General features: G+C 49.1%; 1 protein-coding gene across 5 annotated transcripts in view; it reads left to right on the forward strand.

Annotated features, from left to right (window-relative positions):
- Positions 1–17149, forward strand: part of FOXN3 (forkhead box N3) — a 297410-nt gene that overhangs the window by 76363 nt on the left and 203898 nt on the right. For 3 of the 5 annotated variants that reach the window (XM_049612345.1, XM_049612349.1, XM_049612350.1), the window contains exons 1-2: positions 7–164; positions 3679–4235. In XM_049612345.1, the coding sequence (XP_049468302.1) occupies positions 3693–4235 (543 nt within the window). In that variant the 5' untranslated portion in view covers positions 7–164; positions 3679–3692. Of the gene's footprint in view, positions 1–6; positions 165–3678; positions 4236–17149 lie in introns of those variants that run through there. The other 2 variants (XM_049612347.1, XM_049612348.1) reach the window with 1 other exon arrangement.

Consider the following 17149-nt stretch of genomic DNA (forward strand, 5'->3'; position numbering starts at 1 on the left):
GCCCGCGGCCGCCCCCCGCCGCCCGCCGCCCCGGGCTCGCCGCGCCGCGCCCGCGCGTCCTTAGCCGGGCCACCAAGCGATGCCCGCTGGGCGCCCGCGAAACTTTGTCGGCTCCCGCTGAAGGGCTGCGGCGCCCCCGCGCCCCCGCGCCCCGCTCCGGCCAGGTGAGTTTGCTCCCCGCTCCCGCCGGCGCCCCAGTGGGGTTGGGGTGACTCGGGGCGGGGGCGCTCGTCCGAGGCCATCCTGGAGGCGACCTCGCCGCTCTCGGCAGACGAGGGACTCCGCAGTTCCTGGGGGAAGGGCTCGGGGTGGGGGGCCCGGCCGGGCGGGGAGACGGCAGCCCCAGAGCGGGGAAGTTGCCCGGTCCGAAGAGTTTCCTGCCCCGACGTGCGGGCTGTTTCCCGGTGCCTCGATTTCCGAAAGACGCCCGAAGGGAGCAGAGTTGGTATTGTCCGCGGGGGACGGGATCCCCGCCGTTCCGGGCCGGGGGAGGGGGTGCCGATCTAGGGGAGACCCCAAGATGAGAAACAGGCTCCTAACAAAGATGCCCCCTCCCCCCAAACTGCAGGCTTGGCACCGGCAGCGAGCGTCTCCCGAGACCCCCGAGGCCCGATCCCTCCTCACCCCGACTCTCTAGGAAACCGTCCTCGGGCCCTGGAGAAGTTGGGGGGACGGCGGGCTTTTATTGATGTGTTTTTAAGGCTCGCCGCGGTGCGGCCAATAAAAGGTTTATGACATCTGACCGGCAGTGAAGGTATGCGAGCTCCCAATTGCCTAGTATACGGGGAGCGGAGCAGTTTCCTCGTTGCCTGGCAACGCCGCTGATTGACGCGAAACGCAGCCAATGGCCGCTCCCGCAGGTCCCCTTGAAATGTTTTTGACAAGTACAGTAGACGGGAGTGGAGAGCGTGCGTGCGCGCGCGCGCGAGCGCGCGGAGGGGGGTTACCCGGCCCCTCCAAACTGGAGACTGCCCTGCTCGGCTTGGAGAGCGTTTCTTAACTTTTTAAAGTTCACTTCCAACATCTGCTCCGAGCTGGGCCAGTAATGTGTTTGTCAGTTATTTGGAAACCTTCTGATAGCGGGCAAGAAACTCGCTTTCCTGCTGCATTTTCTCCGTTAAAACGCAAATAAGATAACAAAACACAGCAAGTCGTAGAGAAACAAAAAGAGGGTGTGTGTGTGTGTGTGTGTGTGTGTGTGTGGAACGGAACCAATAGCAAACCGAAAAGTTGTAAGGAGGTCACTAGTGAATAACTATTTGCGTATCTGGTGGAGCAGATTAAAAATGTTTGCTTAACTGCAGACTCACATGATCCGGATTCTCGCTCTCTTTCTTTTTTCTTTCCCTCTAAAATAGGAGGAAAAAAAGATTTGGCAGATTATGTAGTTAGAGTATAATAATGGAAAACTCCTCAGCTGTGGTTTCTGGGAACTGTTTTTTAAAATGGAACTGTGGTGATCAGCAGGTCTTAATATTGTTGCCACGAAATGCTGGATTTATAAAGCTGCAGTTAACCGTTGGAGAGCATGGGGGGATAGAAACACAAAGCAGACAGATGATTCAAGGGCACTGAAGCCTCATCACCCTCTTTTCTTGACTTTTCTAATAAAGCCATATTGCTGGCAGTGTTTGTTTAAAACAAAAGAAAACATGGAGTATAGCGTGTTAGTTCCTTTGGGAAGCTACTGACAAATAAGCACATTGAAAAGAAAGAGCAGCATGTTGTCATAGCAACAGTGCAATTAAATTACTTTACTGTCAGCCATGATATAATTTTCCTGTTTGGAAGCTCAGGAGACATAAAACTTTCATCTGGAGCTGAAGTTGGCTTCAGTGGCTGAGTAGTTGTTCTGTTTTGTACTCCACTGTGTGGATATCCCCGGTTATCAGAAACTTGGGGTTTTTTGATGGGATCCGGGGAAGCGTTGAGAGGACAAGCCTAGCTTTGATTTGTTCATAAGGAAGGTAAAAAGCATGATCAGCTGGGTCTCTGTCACAGCCCCAGACCGAAAGACACTAGCTTATTCTAAATTGTGTCCTGTGCTACACAGGTTAGTTTCCTGATTTGACAGAAAGAAATATTCCCTGTGGATGAGCCTGAGGTATCTGAATTGCTCTCCCTCTGTCAGTCTTTGATGCCCATGGAGGTTTTCTCGCCTTAGAGTCGGGCATCTCATAGCAGCTCCGGAGCGCTTTCTCACACCTTCTGCCAGCGGGTTCTGTTTGTCTACCTTTCGGAAGAGGGAGGGGGTTGCGGTTCTCAGGCACCCGAGGCTGGCCGGCCCGTTGGGTGCCTCACATTATGCTTTCTAGAATCGCATTCTAGAGCTTTCCCAGCTGAAGTGGCAGTTACTTTCAGCATAGTGTCAATGGAGATTTAGAGCTTTAGGATGATCATGTCTGCTTTTGTGTTCATTCTTTTTTTTTTTTTTCTAGATAGATTGCTTGATCTTCTTAGGGGGAAAATATAAAACAGACATGCTTCTTAAACCAAGCACATTGTGTGAAGGCTACAAGCGGACAGTGGGAGACCTCTCTCATTATCTTCACTGTTCTTTCTGTCTTACACTGAGTACTCGGGGGTTGAATGTGCTTTGTATCTATCGGGGTCATTCTGTTGGTGGACTGGCCACGTCCTCGTTTTCTTTTCTCATCAGAAGTTGCACTCCCTGTTCTAGGTCATTGATAAAAATGGGGGTGGCATGGCGGGGGTGCAGAACAGAATTCTCTAGCAATTTTTGTTGAATTTGTCTTCCAGTCTTGAAGCTGCCAGTTGCTCTTTTTTTTTTTTTTTTTTCACCAATTCTGATGTCAATTCATGGCTCGTCTTCACGTTCCCATGTATTCGTGTGGTGCCCGAAGTTACTCACTTTTTCATTTGGAGGTGTAGGGTCCCAGCAATTAAATGTAACGTCTCCCTGCGGTTCCGATCCCCCGAACTCCTTGTTAGTACTCTTCAGACTCGTCAAACCGTAATCATAGTTGCAGAGTTTTGGATCATGACTCGGGGAGAAAAGATACAATCATATAAACCATGAGCAGACGATGCACACTGTGGTCACACTTGAATTCCGAGGCGGTTGTCATGGTTTTCGTGTGGTGACAGCTCGACTTAACCTGAAACACCTGGCCTTAAACTTGGAGGTATTTTCTTTTTTGGGGGAAGGATAAACCACGAGACCATAATAACCCAAAGCGACAGGAGCGGTGCATTGTCCTTACTCCGTAGTGTCTCTAGTGAGGCTTGGGTGCATTTTACCTGTCTGTAGATTCACAATGTATTGTGGAGAAACTGAGGCACCAACACCGAAGCTTTTCCCAGGGTCACAGTGAGAGTCTGTACGAATCCGGGAAGAAGCCTTTGTAGATTCTCCCTTTCTTCTTATGATGCATTTGCGTATTAGAGGTGTACTGTAAATATTTCCAGTCTTGTATTTTCGAGGCGACGGAGTCACTGTGCTGCAGGCATGGTGGACGGATTTTACTTACGAGTGCTTCTCCCTGTGGTGGAGTCGTGGGTTTGTGTTACCCAGCGTCGGAGCCCTGAGATGGGCTTTCTGTAGGGCCAGGGGTCTGTAGAGGTGGCACGGGTGGGAGGTGGGCCCGGTAGAATTAGGAGGGCACGGCTGCCTCTGTTTTGGGTTTCACCAACTCGTGTGTTCTCTGTGTTCACCAGGAGCCTTCACGTAAATGGGTCCAGTCATGCCTCCCAGTAAGAAGCCAGAAAGCTCAGGAATTAGCGTCTCCAGTCGGCTGAGTCAGTGTTACCGGGGCAGCGGTTTCTCCAAGGCCCTGCAGGAGGACGATGACCTCGACTTTTCTCTGCCTGACATCCGATTAGAAGAGGGGGCCATGGAAGATGAAGAGCTGACCAATCTGAACTGGCTTCACGAGAGCAAGAACTTGCTGAAGAGCTTCGGGGAGTCGGTCCTGAGGAGTGTCAGCCCCGTCCAGGACCTGGACGACGACACCCCGCCATCCCCTGCCCACTCTGACATGCCCTACGATGCCAGGCAGAACCCCAACTGCAAGCCCCCCTACTCCTTTAGCTGCCTCATATTTATGGCCATCGAGGACTCTCCAACCAAGCGCCTGCCAGTAAAGGATATTTACAACTGGATCTTGGAACATTTTCCATATTTTGCAAACGCACCTACTGGGTGGAAAAACTCAGTGAGACATAACTTGTCCTTGAATAAGTGTTTTAAGAAAGTGGACAAAGAGAGGAATCAGGTAAGCCTCTGTGTCTGGGACTCAAGGGTTCTCTTTTTGAAATGTGTAATTTCTCTCCGTGAAGAAAACATTAAGGAATATAAATTCACTGCCCTGAAGGAGTGGTGATAAATGGGCAGTTTTATTTCACTCGTTTGGTTGCAAAGAGCTTCCTTTTCCTTAAGCGCGTCAGTTAAAGAATGTTTTTAGCGTTTGTGCCAGATTGAGGGTTTCCCACTGTGGTATCCAGACGTGACCCCAGAACCGTGGTTTGCACGCCTGATTGGTTCTTAGTATCATCCCTCCGTGTGGATGGGTCCCTTTGGGTTTAGAGTGCAAACACAGGTCCATATTCCGAGGACAGCCGTTGACCATGCGGTACGTGTATATACGTTTGAGGCAGGGTGCCGCCCCGGGCTAGGGAAAAATGGCATTTCTCTTCTTAATATTAACTTGGAGAGAGGCAGCCTCCAGGATTCTGGAATCAGTGGACGGTCATGGACATTGGGAGGTGACCAAACAGTCTACTCCAAGGCCCAACAAACAAAGGCCCGAATTGCCTAGGTGGCACTCATAAAATCAGGCACGCACACGAGTGCCTGGCAACTTCGAAACACCCGGAGTATGAAAAATCAGGGTAAGGTCCCCCTTAGAGGTGGGCTTCCACAAGATTGAATTTGGACTGTAAAACCTTAGCTCGAGTCTCCTGGCCCCGCTACAGCGAGACTGGTTTCGAGAACTTGCTTTCCCTTTCCTGTAAGGAGTGTAACCGTGGGAATGGGATTGACCGTTAGGACTGGACCACGGTGCCGTGATCGGACTTTTGAGTTCTGGAAAGAAACGCGGCTGCAGTGGGAACATAAGCCGAGAAACGTTTTCCCCACAGAGCTTTCGCGTTATTGCTGTATTTTCCGGCTTTGTTTCTCGTGGTAGAGGGACGCTGCGCCGTGTAGCCGGCAATCTGCCTTTCACCCTTTTAGAGGTTCAGGTGTGGGCTCAGGACCCACTGTCGTGCGGGGTCGCTGGCTGTGCAGTGCTGGGGCCTTTCTTCCTCTGCAGACACACGTTCCTGTTTCCAGTAGACTCTTGGGCCTGAGAAGACTCTGCTGGTCTTGGGCTTGGAAGAACTGGAATAAGGAAGCGGCGAAGCCGTATTTCTCCTTGCTGCACCTGTACGCGTTTGTCTGCAAATGCTGTTCCCCTGGAGTTTATGCTCATGCCGGGGAGCGGGCATATATGGAAGGGTGATGCCCGGGTCCAGTGTGCAAACGTGGACCTTCCCCAGGTCCTTATCGTTACGCAGCTGTGACAATTGTGGGGCACCGCTCTCGTCCCCGGGCGCCCGCTACGCTCCTTCCTCCCCTCCACGTCTCAGAATGGGCGTTTGGAGACCGACCTCTGGACTTGGCTCTGTTCACTCCTTTAGCCTCATTGTCTGAACTAAGAGAAGCTTCCCTGCGCCCCAGTAAAGAGCCGCGTCTGTGGTACTGATAGTTTCTGCATAGGTGAGTCCTCGTGGGTAGGAGGGGAAAACCTTAGAAAGCAATTCCACGACTAGCACATAGAGGAGAAAGTGCCGTTCGGGTCCCCCGAAGCCGCACGTCGCCGATAAAGCCGCGAACAGGCCGTTTATTGTGCGTGTTACCGCATGCCTGGCTCTGCGTTGGACTCAAAGCCAGGACACGGAAAAGTCATTTAGCAAGGGTTCGCTCTGAAATGTTCAACAAGAGCAACTCCAGAGTACGCGAAGAGTCTCGGCAGGATCATTCGTCAGCCCTCTGAGTGACAGGTGTGTCGGATGGGGTGTGTGCGCGAAGGTACTGGCACACCCCCGCCCCCTGCTCTTCCCGGGTGACGGTTGTCATTCCGAATACACACAGATACCGCCTGTTGAAAGGGAACGGCTCTGAGGATGCATGACTGTTAATCTTACGAAACGTTGAGTTCCGACTTCTTAGCCATGCTGACCTGCATGGACGCGTTTCTGATCAGGTGCCCGTCAGTTTTGTCGGGGGGGGGGGGGGGGGGGTTGGTTCCCGTCACCTGTGATGGTGTGAGAACAAAGCTAAGAGTGGGAGATTTCCGCCTCTCTCCTCGTTCCTTGGGTTACCCTTGGGCCAGCTGGTGGCCGCGTTCGGAGGCAGATTCCCCGGGGACTCCCAGCCACTTCAGGGCACTGGCGCTGGCCCACCCATTTGGGTTTTCTCCTGTGGCCAGCTGAGTGAAGGAGAAGGCCTTCTCCCTGACACTTCGCCCAGTGAAAGCCCCTTTGGCTGTACAGGTAAACTTGTTTTTTTCCCAGGGAATTTTACTTACTGGTAGCTCCCACTCTGAGGTGGGGCCACAATGCAGTGACCACGTGCACCTGAACGTTGGTGGGAAATATGTTAGTTGAAGGGGAGAATGGAAGGCTTGCAAGTTGTATTCACATTTTTTTCTTTTGAAAGTACGGAACCCGGTTTTAAGCTTGACGTGACTGTGGGAATGCAGAATCCTGTGTGATCCTTGTCCCCGAGGGGTTTGGAATGAGTCCCCTGCTGGACAGCTGCCTGGCTGGGATGTTGGAGAGGGAACTTACAAGATTGCATCAGAGTCACCGGTGGCACTTAAAAGCAATGAACATTCCTTGGCTCCTCCCTGGAGATTCTGATGCAGTAGGTTTGAGGTGGGTTGGGGACAATTGGTGGTTCTGATAAGCTCCAGGGGCATTTCTGACATGCAGCCAGATTCGAGAATCCCTGAACTAGATGCCCTTTTGGGTTCTTTCCAAAGCTGAGATTTCATCAGGAACAGCTCATGAATGAACAAGTTGGAGAGAGTAGACAGTTTTGCTTCCATTTTTTTCTCTTTTTTACATTTTATCTCTTAGATGACTTAAAAAGATACATAAGGACTTAGAAAATGGCTACAAGAGATAGAGTTTTATTTTTCTTCTTTAATCATAAAGAATTTGAAATATCCACATAGAGAGAGTAGCATGATGAATCCACGTCACCCCCCCATTGCCCATAACCAAATTCAGTGGTTAGCAAGGGGTTGTTGCCCTTCATTCATTGTTTTGTTTTGTCTGTTGCTCAAGCAGATCCTGGGTTTCATGTTGTTTTATCCCAACATACTTAGATATGCATAAGAACAATCACCTGGGGCACCCGAGTGGCTCAGTCGGTTAAGCTACCGACTTCAGCTCAGGTCATGATCTCACGGTTTGTGGGTTTGAGCCCCGCGTCGGGCTCTGTGCTGACAGCTCGGAGCCTGGAGCCTGCTTCAAACTCTGTGTCTCCCTCCGTCTCTGCCCCTCCCACACTCATGCTCTGTCTCTCTCTGTCTCAAAAATAAATAAACATTAAAAAAAAAAAAATTGAAAAAAAACCCCAAAAAACAATTGCCAGTTTCTTCCATAACTTCAATTGCCTGCGTCGCCCCGAACAAAGTGTGCACTTCCCTAGTATCACCTGATACCAGGTCCATATCCAGAGATCCCTGAGGGTTTACATGACGTTCATTTGAATTAGGATCCAAACGTGGTTTATGCAGTGCAATTGGCTATTAAGTGCCTGTCGTCCATTTTCATCCACAGCAGCCCTACGCCTCTCCGCTTTCTGATGTGTTTCCTTGTCAAGGAGACCATCCGCTGGGCTGCAGATCGCCCCACATTCTGTCTGCTTCGGGTGGATTGCATTTAGTATGTTCTTCTGTCCCCCCTGTATTTTCTGTGAAATGGAAGTCAGTGCTCGAGGCTGGATCACGTTCCGGGTTTCTTTCCCCTAAGAATACTTCATGGGCTCTTGTGTGTTCCAGCATCCAGAAGGCTGGTTGACCCCTCCTGGGGGGGGGACGCTGAGCTTGAACTGTGGGTTCACATGGGATCGGCTGCCACCGCCTCTGCAGAGTTTCCTTCCCACCAGCTTTTCATCTTAGGGTTTCATCTATGGATGACCTTTGCCTGAATCAATCAAGGTAGAGTTTCAGAGTCTGAGATTAAGTTTTATAGCTCCTAAATACAGATCTTAGCTAGGACTATAAGATTAGCATGTGCTAACCTCTCGGACTACTTGTAAAGGGGAAGTAAAGTGGACTTCTTTTTTATAGACTGGGGATTATAAATGGTTCAGGTATGTGTGTTTCTATTTCTGTGCTTTTTCTTTACTCTCTTCTTACCAATTTAACAAAAAACATTGTTGTCAGAAGACAGTTTATAAAGGAAACACTGTACAAAGATATGTTTATTATATTGAGGGCTGAGTGCTTCATGCTTCATTTTTTGTTTAGTAATCTCTATGTGCAACTTGGGGCTCAGACCCATGACCCCGAATCACTCGCTCTTCTGACTGAGCCGGCCAGGTGCCCTGGGTTGAATGCTGTCCAATTTTGTTTGTTTAGTTTTTAGATTCTTTTTTTTTTTAAATGCTTATTTGTTTGTTTGTTTAAAAAGCATTTATCTTTATTTATTTTGAGAGAGAGAGAACACAAGTGGGGAGGGGGAGAGAGAGAGAAAGAGAATCCCAAACAGACTCCATGCTGTCAGTGCAGAGCCCGATGCGGGGCTCGAACCCACGAACTATGAGAGAATGACCTGAGCTGAAATCAGGTATTGGATGCTTAACCAACTGAGCCACACAGGTGCCCTGCTTATTTTATTTATTTAGAGAGAGCAAGGGAGCGTAGGAGAGGGGCAGAGAGAGAGGGAGAGAGAGAATCCCAAGTAGGAGGCTCCACATTCTCAGCGCAGAGCCCAGTGTGGGGCTGGAACTCAAGCACAGTAAGATCATGACATGAGCTGAAATTAAGAGTCAGGCGCTTAACTGACTGAGCCACCCAGGCACCCCTAGTTTTCAGGTTCTTTAATGGAAACTCTGACTAAGGAAAAGTGAAGAACCACCTGTATCTACAACACTAGAAGACATAATGTGGAAAGACCTGTGAACTTTCCATATGCAGTATTCCACTTCCTAACTACAGTCCTGTGAAGTAGGTCCTATTTTCCTTCCTAAAATAGGTGATGAGTGAAGCTCAGAGTGCTTAAGGAACTTGCTGGAGGTCATATAGCTAGTACCTAGCAGAGCAGGAATTCACCCTAATTCCCTCCAGCTTGGAAGGTCCTGTGCTTACATTAAGCTGGGTGCTTGATGAACCCTTCTCGGTTGACAGGCTATTAGAGATGATCTCTACATGCTTCCTCAAAGTATTCTATGAACATGAGCGATAGGGACCTCAAATAACCCCAGGAAACCCAGCGTTTACTTTGGGGCTGTAGGATAGAGAAAGGTAAATATAGTCTTTTTGTGCTGTTGAGATGGGGCCAGATTCTGTCTTTGTCAGCAAATGGGGAGATGTGATGTCTGCACGAAGTCTGCCACTGCCCTCTCAGCTTCCTCTTTGCAAGAAATGCCCCGGGTCCGCGCCACTGGTCTGGCCCAAGCTCAGAGTCCCCTCTCCATGCACAGATACTGTTTACACAAGCTCTCCTTCCACTTCCCAGCCAGCCCCCTTGACGCTTTGCTTTTCCATCCTGCTGGATGAAATTCTTTTTCTTTTTTCTTTTTTTTTTTTTTAATGTTTATTTTTGAGAGAGAGTGAGTGGGGGAGGGGCAGAGAGAGGGGGACACAGAATCTGAAGCAGGCTCCAGGCACTGAGGTGTCAGCACGGAGCCCGACGCGGGGCTCGAACTCACGAACTGCGAGATCGTGACCTGAGCCGAAGTCAGACGCTTAACCGACTGAGCCACCCAGGCGCCCCTGAAACTCTTTTCCAAAGGCAGTTGGGAAAATAAGGTAGCGTCTCTTATGTGGTAGTACCCCCATGTGCACGGTCGCCTCTAACTCCCTCCTCTTGGTGGTGTAAACACGGAATCAAGAGCATTTCCCTTTCCCGTGATGCTAGTCAATGTACCCATTTAATTGGTGGCCGGTGCAGGAAGAAGAGAGGACTTCTTTTATTTTGGATAAGTAATGCCATTTGAAAGACTGTGTAGTCCGATTTTGAGGGCGAAGTTCCTAAAAATCAGGGTCATGCTGGGTGGTGGGGCGTGCAAAAAACGGGATGGAGATTCTTCTGAAGTCTCTGGGGCAAGTGATGATGTTGCTCATCCCCGAGTGCGGGCTCCGGGCACAGCAGCGGGGACACAGCCTCTCTCTCGCAGGCGCACACTGCCTAGCACACTGTTTTCTGTTGTCTTGGGTAAATAGTAGACTTTGCCTCAGAAGGTTGGGACTTTACCAGGGTCTCCGAGGGGCTTGAAGTAAACATAACCCCATGTTGCAGGCCCTGGAAGAGGAGGCTTTTCATACCAGCATCCTCTGTCACCCCAAGAAGTCTGTACCGCCCTTGGCCATGCTCTCCCACCAACCCTACCAACTCTGCTCCTTCCTGATTCTTCCAGGTATCGGATGCCTTGGCTCGGGGGGGCGTTTCTGGTGTCCTCATCTTGCCAGCTGTTCAGTGTCTGCCTATTCATTCGTTCAGCAACTTTTTTAAAGTATCTGTCACGGTCAGTACCTACTTTGCTTAACTACACCAAGTGCCGAAAGGGTACAGCGTTGAATGGGTTGTGGCTACGGCACCGGCCAGTGGTCCAGTGGGCCCCACCTGCAGAATTTCCTTCTAGCTTCCAGAACTTACCAGAAGAACTTACCCTTCCTTCAGCATGCCCGCCGTCATTTACTTGTTTCCTGTTTCTCACATCATTCCTTCCTGGCTTTTTTGTTTCACAGATGCACTGCTTTTTCAGTCCCCACAGTGACTCCTGTTATTGACGGTGATAAGGATCCCGACAAGTCTTCTGGAAAGCTTGGTTCTTCTGGACGTGAGGGCCCCATCGGTGTATCTGTCCAGTAGCTCTCCCCGTGAACTGTTCAAAAAAATGTTGCCTTCTCTTTGGTAGGGCTTTGTGGTACCTGGTAGGCCTATGGGCTGCTTCTTCATCGATACGCTGCCTGGATATCCAACCAGCAAGAAATTGCTCTCAGAACCTCCCCTGTTGAGCTGAAGAGCTTTGGGATTTCCCTTTGAAATCACTTTAGCTGCAGGATAATTCTCTGCAGTAAATAATATGGGAAGTTGGCACACTGACCTCCTATTTGAAAGTCATGGGTTTTGCTTCTTTCACAAGTAGTGGTGGGTTGTTTAGATTAATCCATACTCTCTCACCTTGCCCTTGGTCATCTTCATGCCCTTAAGCTTTGGCAAGATGATGGCAGCTCTTAGGTTTTATACAAAATTCCACCATCTTCCCAGTGGACTTTTCAGCACTTGAAACAGATGATTATACATTTTTGAAAGGCTAGTGTCATGTTAACCCTTGTTATCCAAGGGTATCCTTGTCACTTTTAACTTATTTATCACTTGTCTCAATGAATACTTCTTACTGGCCCTGTGAGGATTTATCTTTTGGCTGTATTTGGTTCAACCCTGGCCTGAAGTTATCATCAGAATTTACCAAGTTGTTCCTGTGGCCTGCCTCTATATTGGTAGGCCATCAGTAACTTTTTACCTGTGATTTCAGGGACACCAATGGCCCTTTGCTGTTACAGAATAGTCTCTTCTGTAGAATTATTTGGCAATGGGAAAGGTTAAGTTAAAAAGTGAGATTTGGGGCACCTGGGTGGCTCAGTCGGTTAAGCAACCGACTTCGGCTCAGGTCACCATCTCATGGTTCGTGGGTTCAAGTCCCGCGTCAGGCTCTGAGCTGAGAGCTCAGAGCCTGGAGCCTGCTTCGGATTCCGTCTCCCTCTATCTCTGGCCCTCTGCACTCGCTCGCTCTCTCAAAAATAAATAAGCATTAAAACAAAAAAGTGAGATTTCGTTCTTGCCCCCTAGGAGCTTACACTGCAGGGATACAGGAGACATAATAAAAATAAAAAAAGAATAAACCACCACCAGTGTGGGAAGCATGCCCGATCCGTAAGTGATAGGTGTCATTGGAGAAGAAGCTTTTCTTCCCCAAAATGGGGCACTTGGAGCTGAGATAAAGCTAGCAGTGGGCAAGTTTTGGATACTCCTTATGGGGGAGGTACTTGAATAAATTCACAAAACATTCTTCTGGTGTGGGAATGAGCACGTGACCTTCAAGAATGGATTCGTTCGGATGAGGTTGGACTATTTATTCCAGAAAATCCAAACATGAGTGAGTTAAACAAGTTAGAAGTGGATCGCTCTGTCACATAAAATAAGTCTTGAGGAGTTGGACAGAGACCCAGATTCCATCTGTCTTTTTCTGCTCTGCTGCTCTTAGTGCACTGCTGGTTTCCATTCTCAGAGCCTTCTCCTGGTCCACGATGACATAGCTGGCCTGTTGTCCATTTGGGAAGTAGGAAGGGGGGTGTGGGTGCAGGGAAGGACCAAAGTGGGGAGGTCCCACTGAGTTCGCCGTTTTAAAGGAGCTTTTTCAGAAATCCCACATTCTGCTTTCATCTATCTCATTGGCTATACTGTGGTCACATGACTGCAAGGAAGGCTAGGAAAGGTTGTCTTTCAGCCGGCCCGTTGCGATCCCGGATAAAAATGTTGGTTTTGTTAGTAAGCAAGCGTGGGCTTTTCTGTCACAGAGGTCTAGAGGAGATGAATGTTTCTGGACCCAAGGCATGTGTTGGAACAGTCGGAGAAAAGGAAGGAGAGAGATGGGTGGTCAGGGAGGTCATGTAAATAAGAGTGAGGCGTTGGTAGGGGAGCTAGGACCGGAAGGGGAAAACTGGATTGCCCTGCTGATTTAACGAAAGTAGAGACGCCGACCCATTTTTTTTTTTTTTTTTTTTTTAAACATTGCAGTTCACCAAGGTTTTGCTTCAAGATATTCTGGTTAAATTGCATTTAATATTTTCCAAAGCAATAGCTTGATAGAGGTGAAGCGTGCCGAGTATGATAAGAAGAAAAGCAGGGAAAACGCATGGTTGAAGATAGAGAGTGGCGTCAAGTCGTTTTTTAAATAATAACTTGCTGGTTTGCTCTGCGAGGCTGCGGCCCGTCCCAGGAACGGAATGACGTCTTTGATGTGTGTGCGCGCGCACTTGCGCCTGTGAACTCAGCGGGAGACCTGTCAGTTACCCTTCCGAGTCGTCCTCCCGCCCCCACCGGATAGGTGCGCTTCCGCTCTGCACCCAGTGGGCTTGCGTGCAGTGTTGCCTTGCATTTACCGCAGCTCTGTGAAGTGCCTCGCGCAGGCTGTGTGTGCTCCTCAAGGGACAGGACCGATAAGTGACTTAACTAATGTCATTAGACAGAAAACAGCTAGCAGAGCGTTTGTACACTTTGCTTTTGGGGGGGGGGGGAGGCCGAGTCACGTGAGCACCACTCTAATGGTGGCTAGAGTAGAGGGGGTGAAAATCCAGTCTCCTGAAATCAGAGCACAGCAATGTGGCACCCAGCCGGGGTAGAGTCACACAAAGTACTCTCAGAGTACTTCACGGAATGCCGAGTTCTTTCCAGAGTCTTCCGCAGATGCAAGTCATGTAAAGTGAGAACCTGTGTTCATAGCCATGATTCTAAGAACCCGCAGAAGTGTTAGTTTGCAAACTAAAAATTAGACTCTGCATTTACAAAAAAAAAGTAGCTCCGTCATTTTAGAAGCACTTATCATTCATGCCACACATCTGTGTGGAGTGCAAGGCACAGTTTTGTGTGCTGAGGATATCGAGGTGACCTGTGGTAGTTGTTACCTGGCTATTCCAGACTCTCCACAGGATAGGGAGGAGGGGAGGGGAAGCACATGTTAAACAGGAGATCTATACATAGACACATAGGCAATGTATCAGATAGTTATAAACACAATGAAGAAAATAAAACAGGATATAATACACTGGAGAGGGGTGGGAGGAGGGTGGGAAGTTTCCTGGAGGTGCTGATGGGGCCATGCCTTAAATGGCAAGAGAGATGCAGCTGTGCAAAGACTGGAACAGAGAGAATATCAAGTGCAAATGCCCTGAGGTGGCAACAGCTTGAACAGTCCAGGGGACAGAAAGAAGGCCAGTAGAAAGTATATTAAAGAGGGAGAATGAGATGTTTTATTTTGTGTATTTTATGTATGTTTATTTATTTTGAGAGAGAGAGTGTACACAAGCAAGTGATGAGGGGCAGAGAAAGAAGAGCGGGAGAGAGAATCCCAAGCGGGCTCCCTGCCACTGCCCACAAGGAGCCCCACGCAGGGCTGGCTTGATCTCACGAACCCTGAGATCATGACCTGGGCGAAATCAAGAGTCGGATGCTCAACTGACTGAGCCACCCAGGCTTACCAAGAATGTCATGTTTTAAAGGGACATCAGGGAGAAGCATCTGTCTGGGGTTCCCGTGGTACAGGTTATAGATGACAGAAATGATGCCGGCTGAGACCAGGATTGGGGTTTGCAGATGAAGGCTTGCGGGGCAAACGAGGGTTGGGAAGTGGGAGAGAGGTTGGAACAAAAATCCTGTTTTGGCCATGTTAAATTTGAGGTGGCTTTTAAGTGGGGCTATCAGGTTGGAGGTTTGATATGTGGGTTTCAAGCTTAATAGAGAAGTCAGAGCAGAGGTATAAATCTGGGACACATTAGCGCTTAGTTGGTGGAAACTAAAGAGGATTTCTGGATTACCTCTCCATCAAAAGGGAGGAAAAAAATCAAACCTCTATTTCAGTTCATCCTGAAAATTATATTTCCATTACGGTTTGACCAGGGAATTCATTTTAGGGTATATTCAGCTTGGGAATAAAAACAAAAGAGGTTTATATTTAGAGGGAGAAATTCAGAATTATTTCAGAAATAACTCACCTGTACTTATTGTAGTTCCTGCCCTCAGTTTTGCAGGCAGGAAACAAACCTTTGCTTTTGGTAATGAGGCTGTAATTTCTAAATGGGCTCGGGGCCGGTGGCGTCTCCGATGTGATGAAACGGACGGTAGTAAACCTCCCATTTAGCAAAGCCCCCTAACCCATGACTTCTCTGGGTTCCCTGCCATCTGGTCCCTGGCTGGAGAGAGGAATTTTTCTTGTATATGTGTTTCCATAGCAACGAGCTTGCAGTTGATATGGAAAGTAAGCAGTTGCCTTAGCAACGGAGTTGCTGATGTGGTGGCTCCCGGGCTTTCAGGGGAAGGATAAGCTGACCAAACTAGTTTAGATGCATCGTGTACGGCAACGTAACGTAGGGCTGCACACGCTGGCCCTTCCAGTGTGAGATCAGTTCTGCCTTAAAAGAGATCGCGGCCCCTCCCTCTTCCAGAAGGAAGGCTTACTGAGGTAATAAATCAGACAAAAGTAGCTGCTGTCGGTTGAAATAGATTATAAGAGGGATTTCCCAGCGGAATGTGTTTAGTTTCTCTGAAAGGAGAATGTTGTAGTCGGGGCACATTTGGTCTCGAGGAAAAGCAAGCCACCCAGGTTGGCATAAGTAAAAGAGTGTTTGTCCCAAAGATACAACAGTCAGTCCCATGGGCTGGCGGCGAGGAGCAAGGGAGCAATCTCGGGTCCGTGGTGGTTGGAGCCGTTCCGTAGGTCCCTCTGCGGCCACAAGGGATGCTCATCCCGCCTTTCTCTGGGGATGTGTTCCAGGCTCTTCTTGGCAGTCTGGCTTCCTGTGTGGCTGTCGATTTCTGCTTCTTCACACCGTTGGCTTGCTTGTGATGGAATCTTGGTGCCATCTCCCTCAACATGATGGCCCCGGCGCCTAGTGACATCAGCCCCATCATTTCTGTGCAGTGTCTGTCATAGTTCCAGACACGTGGACTGGGTCTTCCTGGGTTAGATGTCCAGCTCTGGTCAAAACAAGGGCAGGGTCCCTGGATCCACATAGCTGCTGGGACACCCCGTCCTTCATCTGGGCTGGGCTGGGGCTTGAAACATGCCTGCAATGAAAAATTTTCTTGGGAAGCCCTTGGTCTTTCAAAACTTTTTAATAACGAAAATAAAAATAATGAGGAACTTTTGACCGTTTTGTACTTTCTGCTCCCCTTTGCGTGTCCTCAGGACAACTCTCCCAGGTGATGGAGACTAATACACCAGAGGCCTCTGGGACTGTCCCAAGGCTCCCTTCTGCCTCTCTGTCGTTTCTGCTGTGACTTCATCTTCCTTACGTTTTGTTTCCATAGATCGGGGGCTGGCATTTCCCAAACTAGCCAAGTTTTTCTTTGGTGGCTACTTCTTCCTGCCAGCTGCCCTCAAATTGCCTATAATCACAGGGTTGAGTGATTACCCAGAATTATGAACTCTAGCCCCCCTGTTCTAGACAGGAATAAATGTCATCTATCCAACACAAGTTGTCCTGATTTTCAAGATCAAGAGATTGAGTAATGGTTCTTGTTAACCAGCCCATGTCACCACATTGTGATTTTCACCATGGGGAAAAATGCGATTATTCTGTGCCGGGGACTGGCATAGAAATACAAAGAGATTCCCAAACTTTGGTGTAGTGGACTGGGCAAAGATAAAGAGAGACTAGGGGGGTTAAAAGTGGCGTTTGCCAGTTGCCGAAGGATTGACCATGGCCAAGATTACGTGGTTTAGAAATCCAGAGGAGAAAAAGATCCCTAATGGTTAGCGGAACCAGGGTGGGAGTCCTGGAGAGGGCACAGAATTTCATCAGCTGGACTTTTCAGGACGGCCAGGGGAGGGGCTGATGGCAGGGAGAGAAGTCATGAGTCACCAAGTCATGAACTTGTACCACAGGGTGGGGGGTGGGAATGCATATGGGGTAGACAATGTGAAAACAGGAACAGATATTTTCACAGGGCTTACGGAAGGCTGTTTCGAGTTGTGTGAGGCATTTGTATCTGTGATCTTCTAACTTTCCAGCAACTGCAAGTAGATATGATACTCTTTTTACAGGTAGGGAAACGGGCTCAGAGAGATTCAGTGGCTTGCTAGGCTGACATGGCCAGCTGCCGAACCGAGATGTGGGACTTCTCTGCTTCTCCTTTCCCCCAGCTGGCCGAAGCAGAGGGCTCCTGTGGGAGAGAGAAGGACACAGGTTTG

This window comes from Panthera uncia, assembly GCF_023721935.1.
Source record: "Panthera uncia isolate 11264 chromosome B3 unlocalized genomic scaffold, Puncia_PCG_1.0 HiC_scaffold_1, whole genome shotgun sequence".
NCBI classification, from domain to species: domain Eukaryota; kingdom Metazoa; phylum Chordata; class Mammalia; order Carnivora; family Felidae; genus Panthera; species Panthera uncia.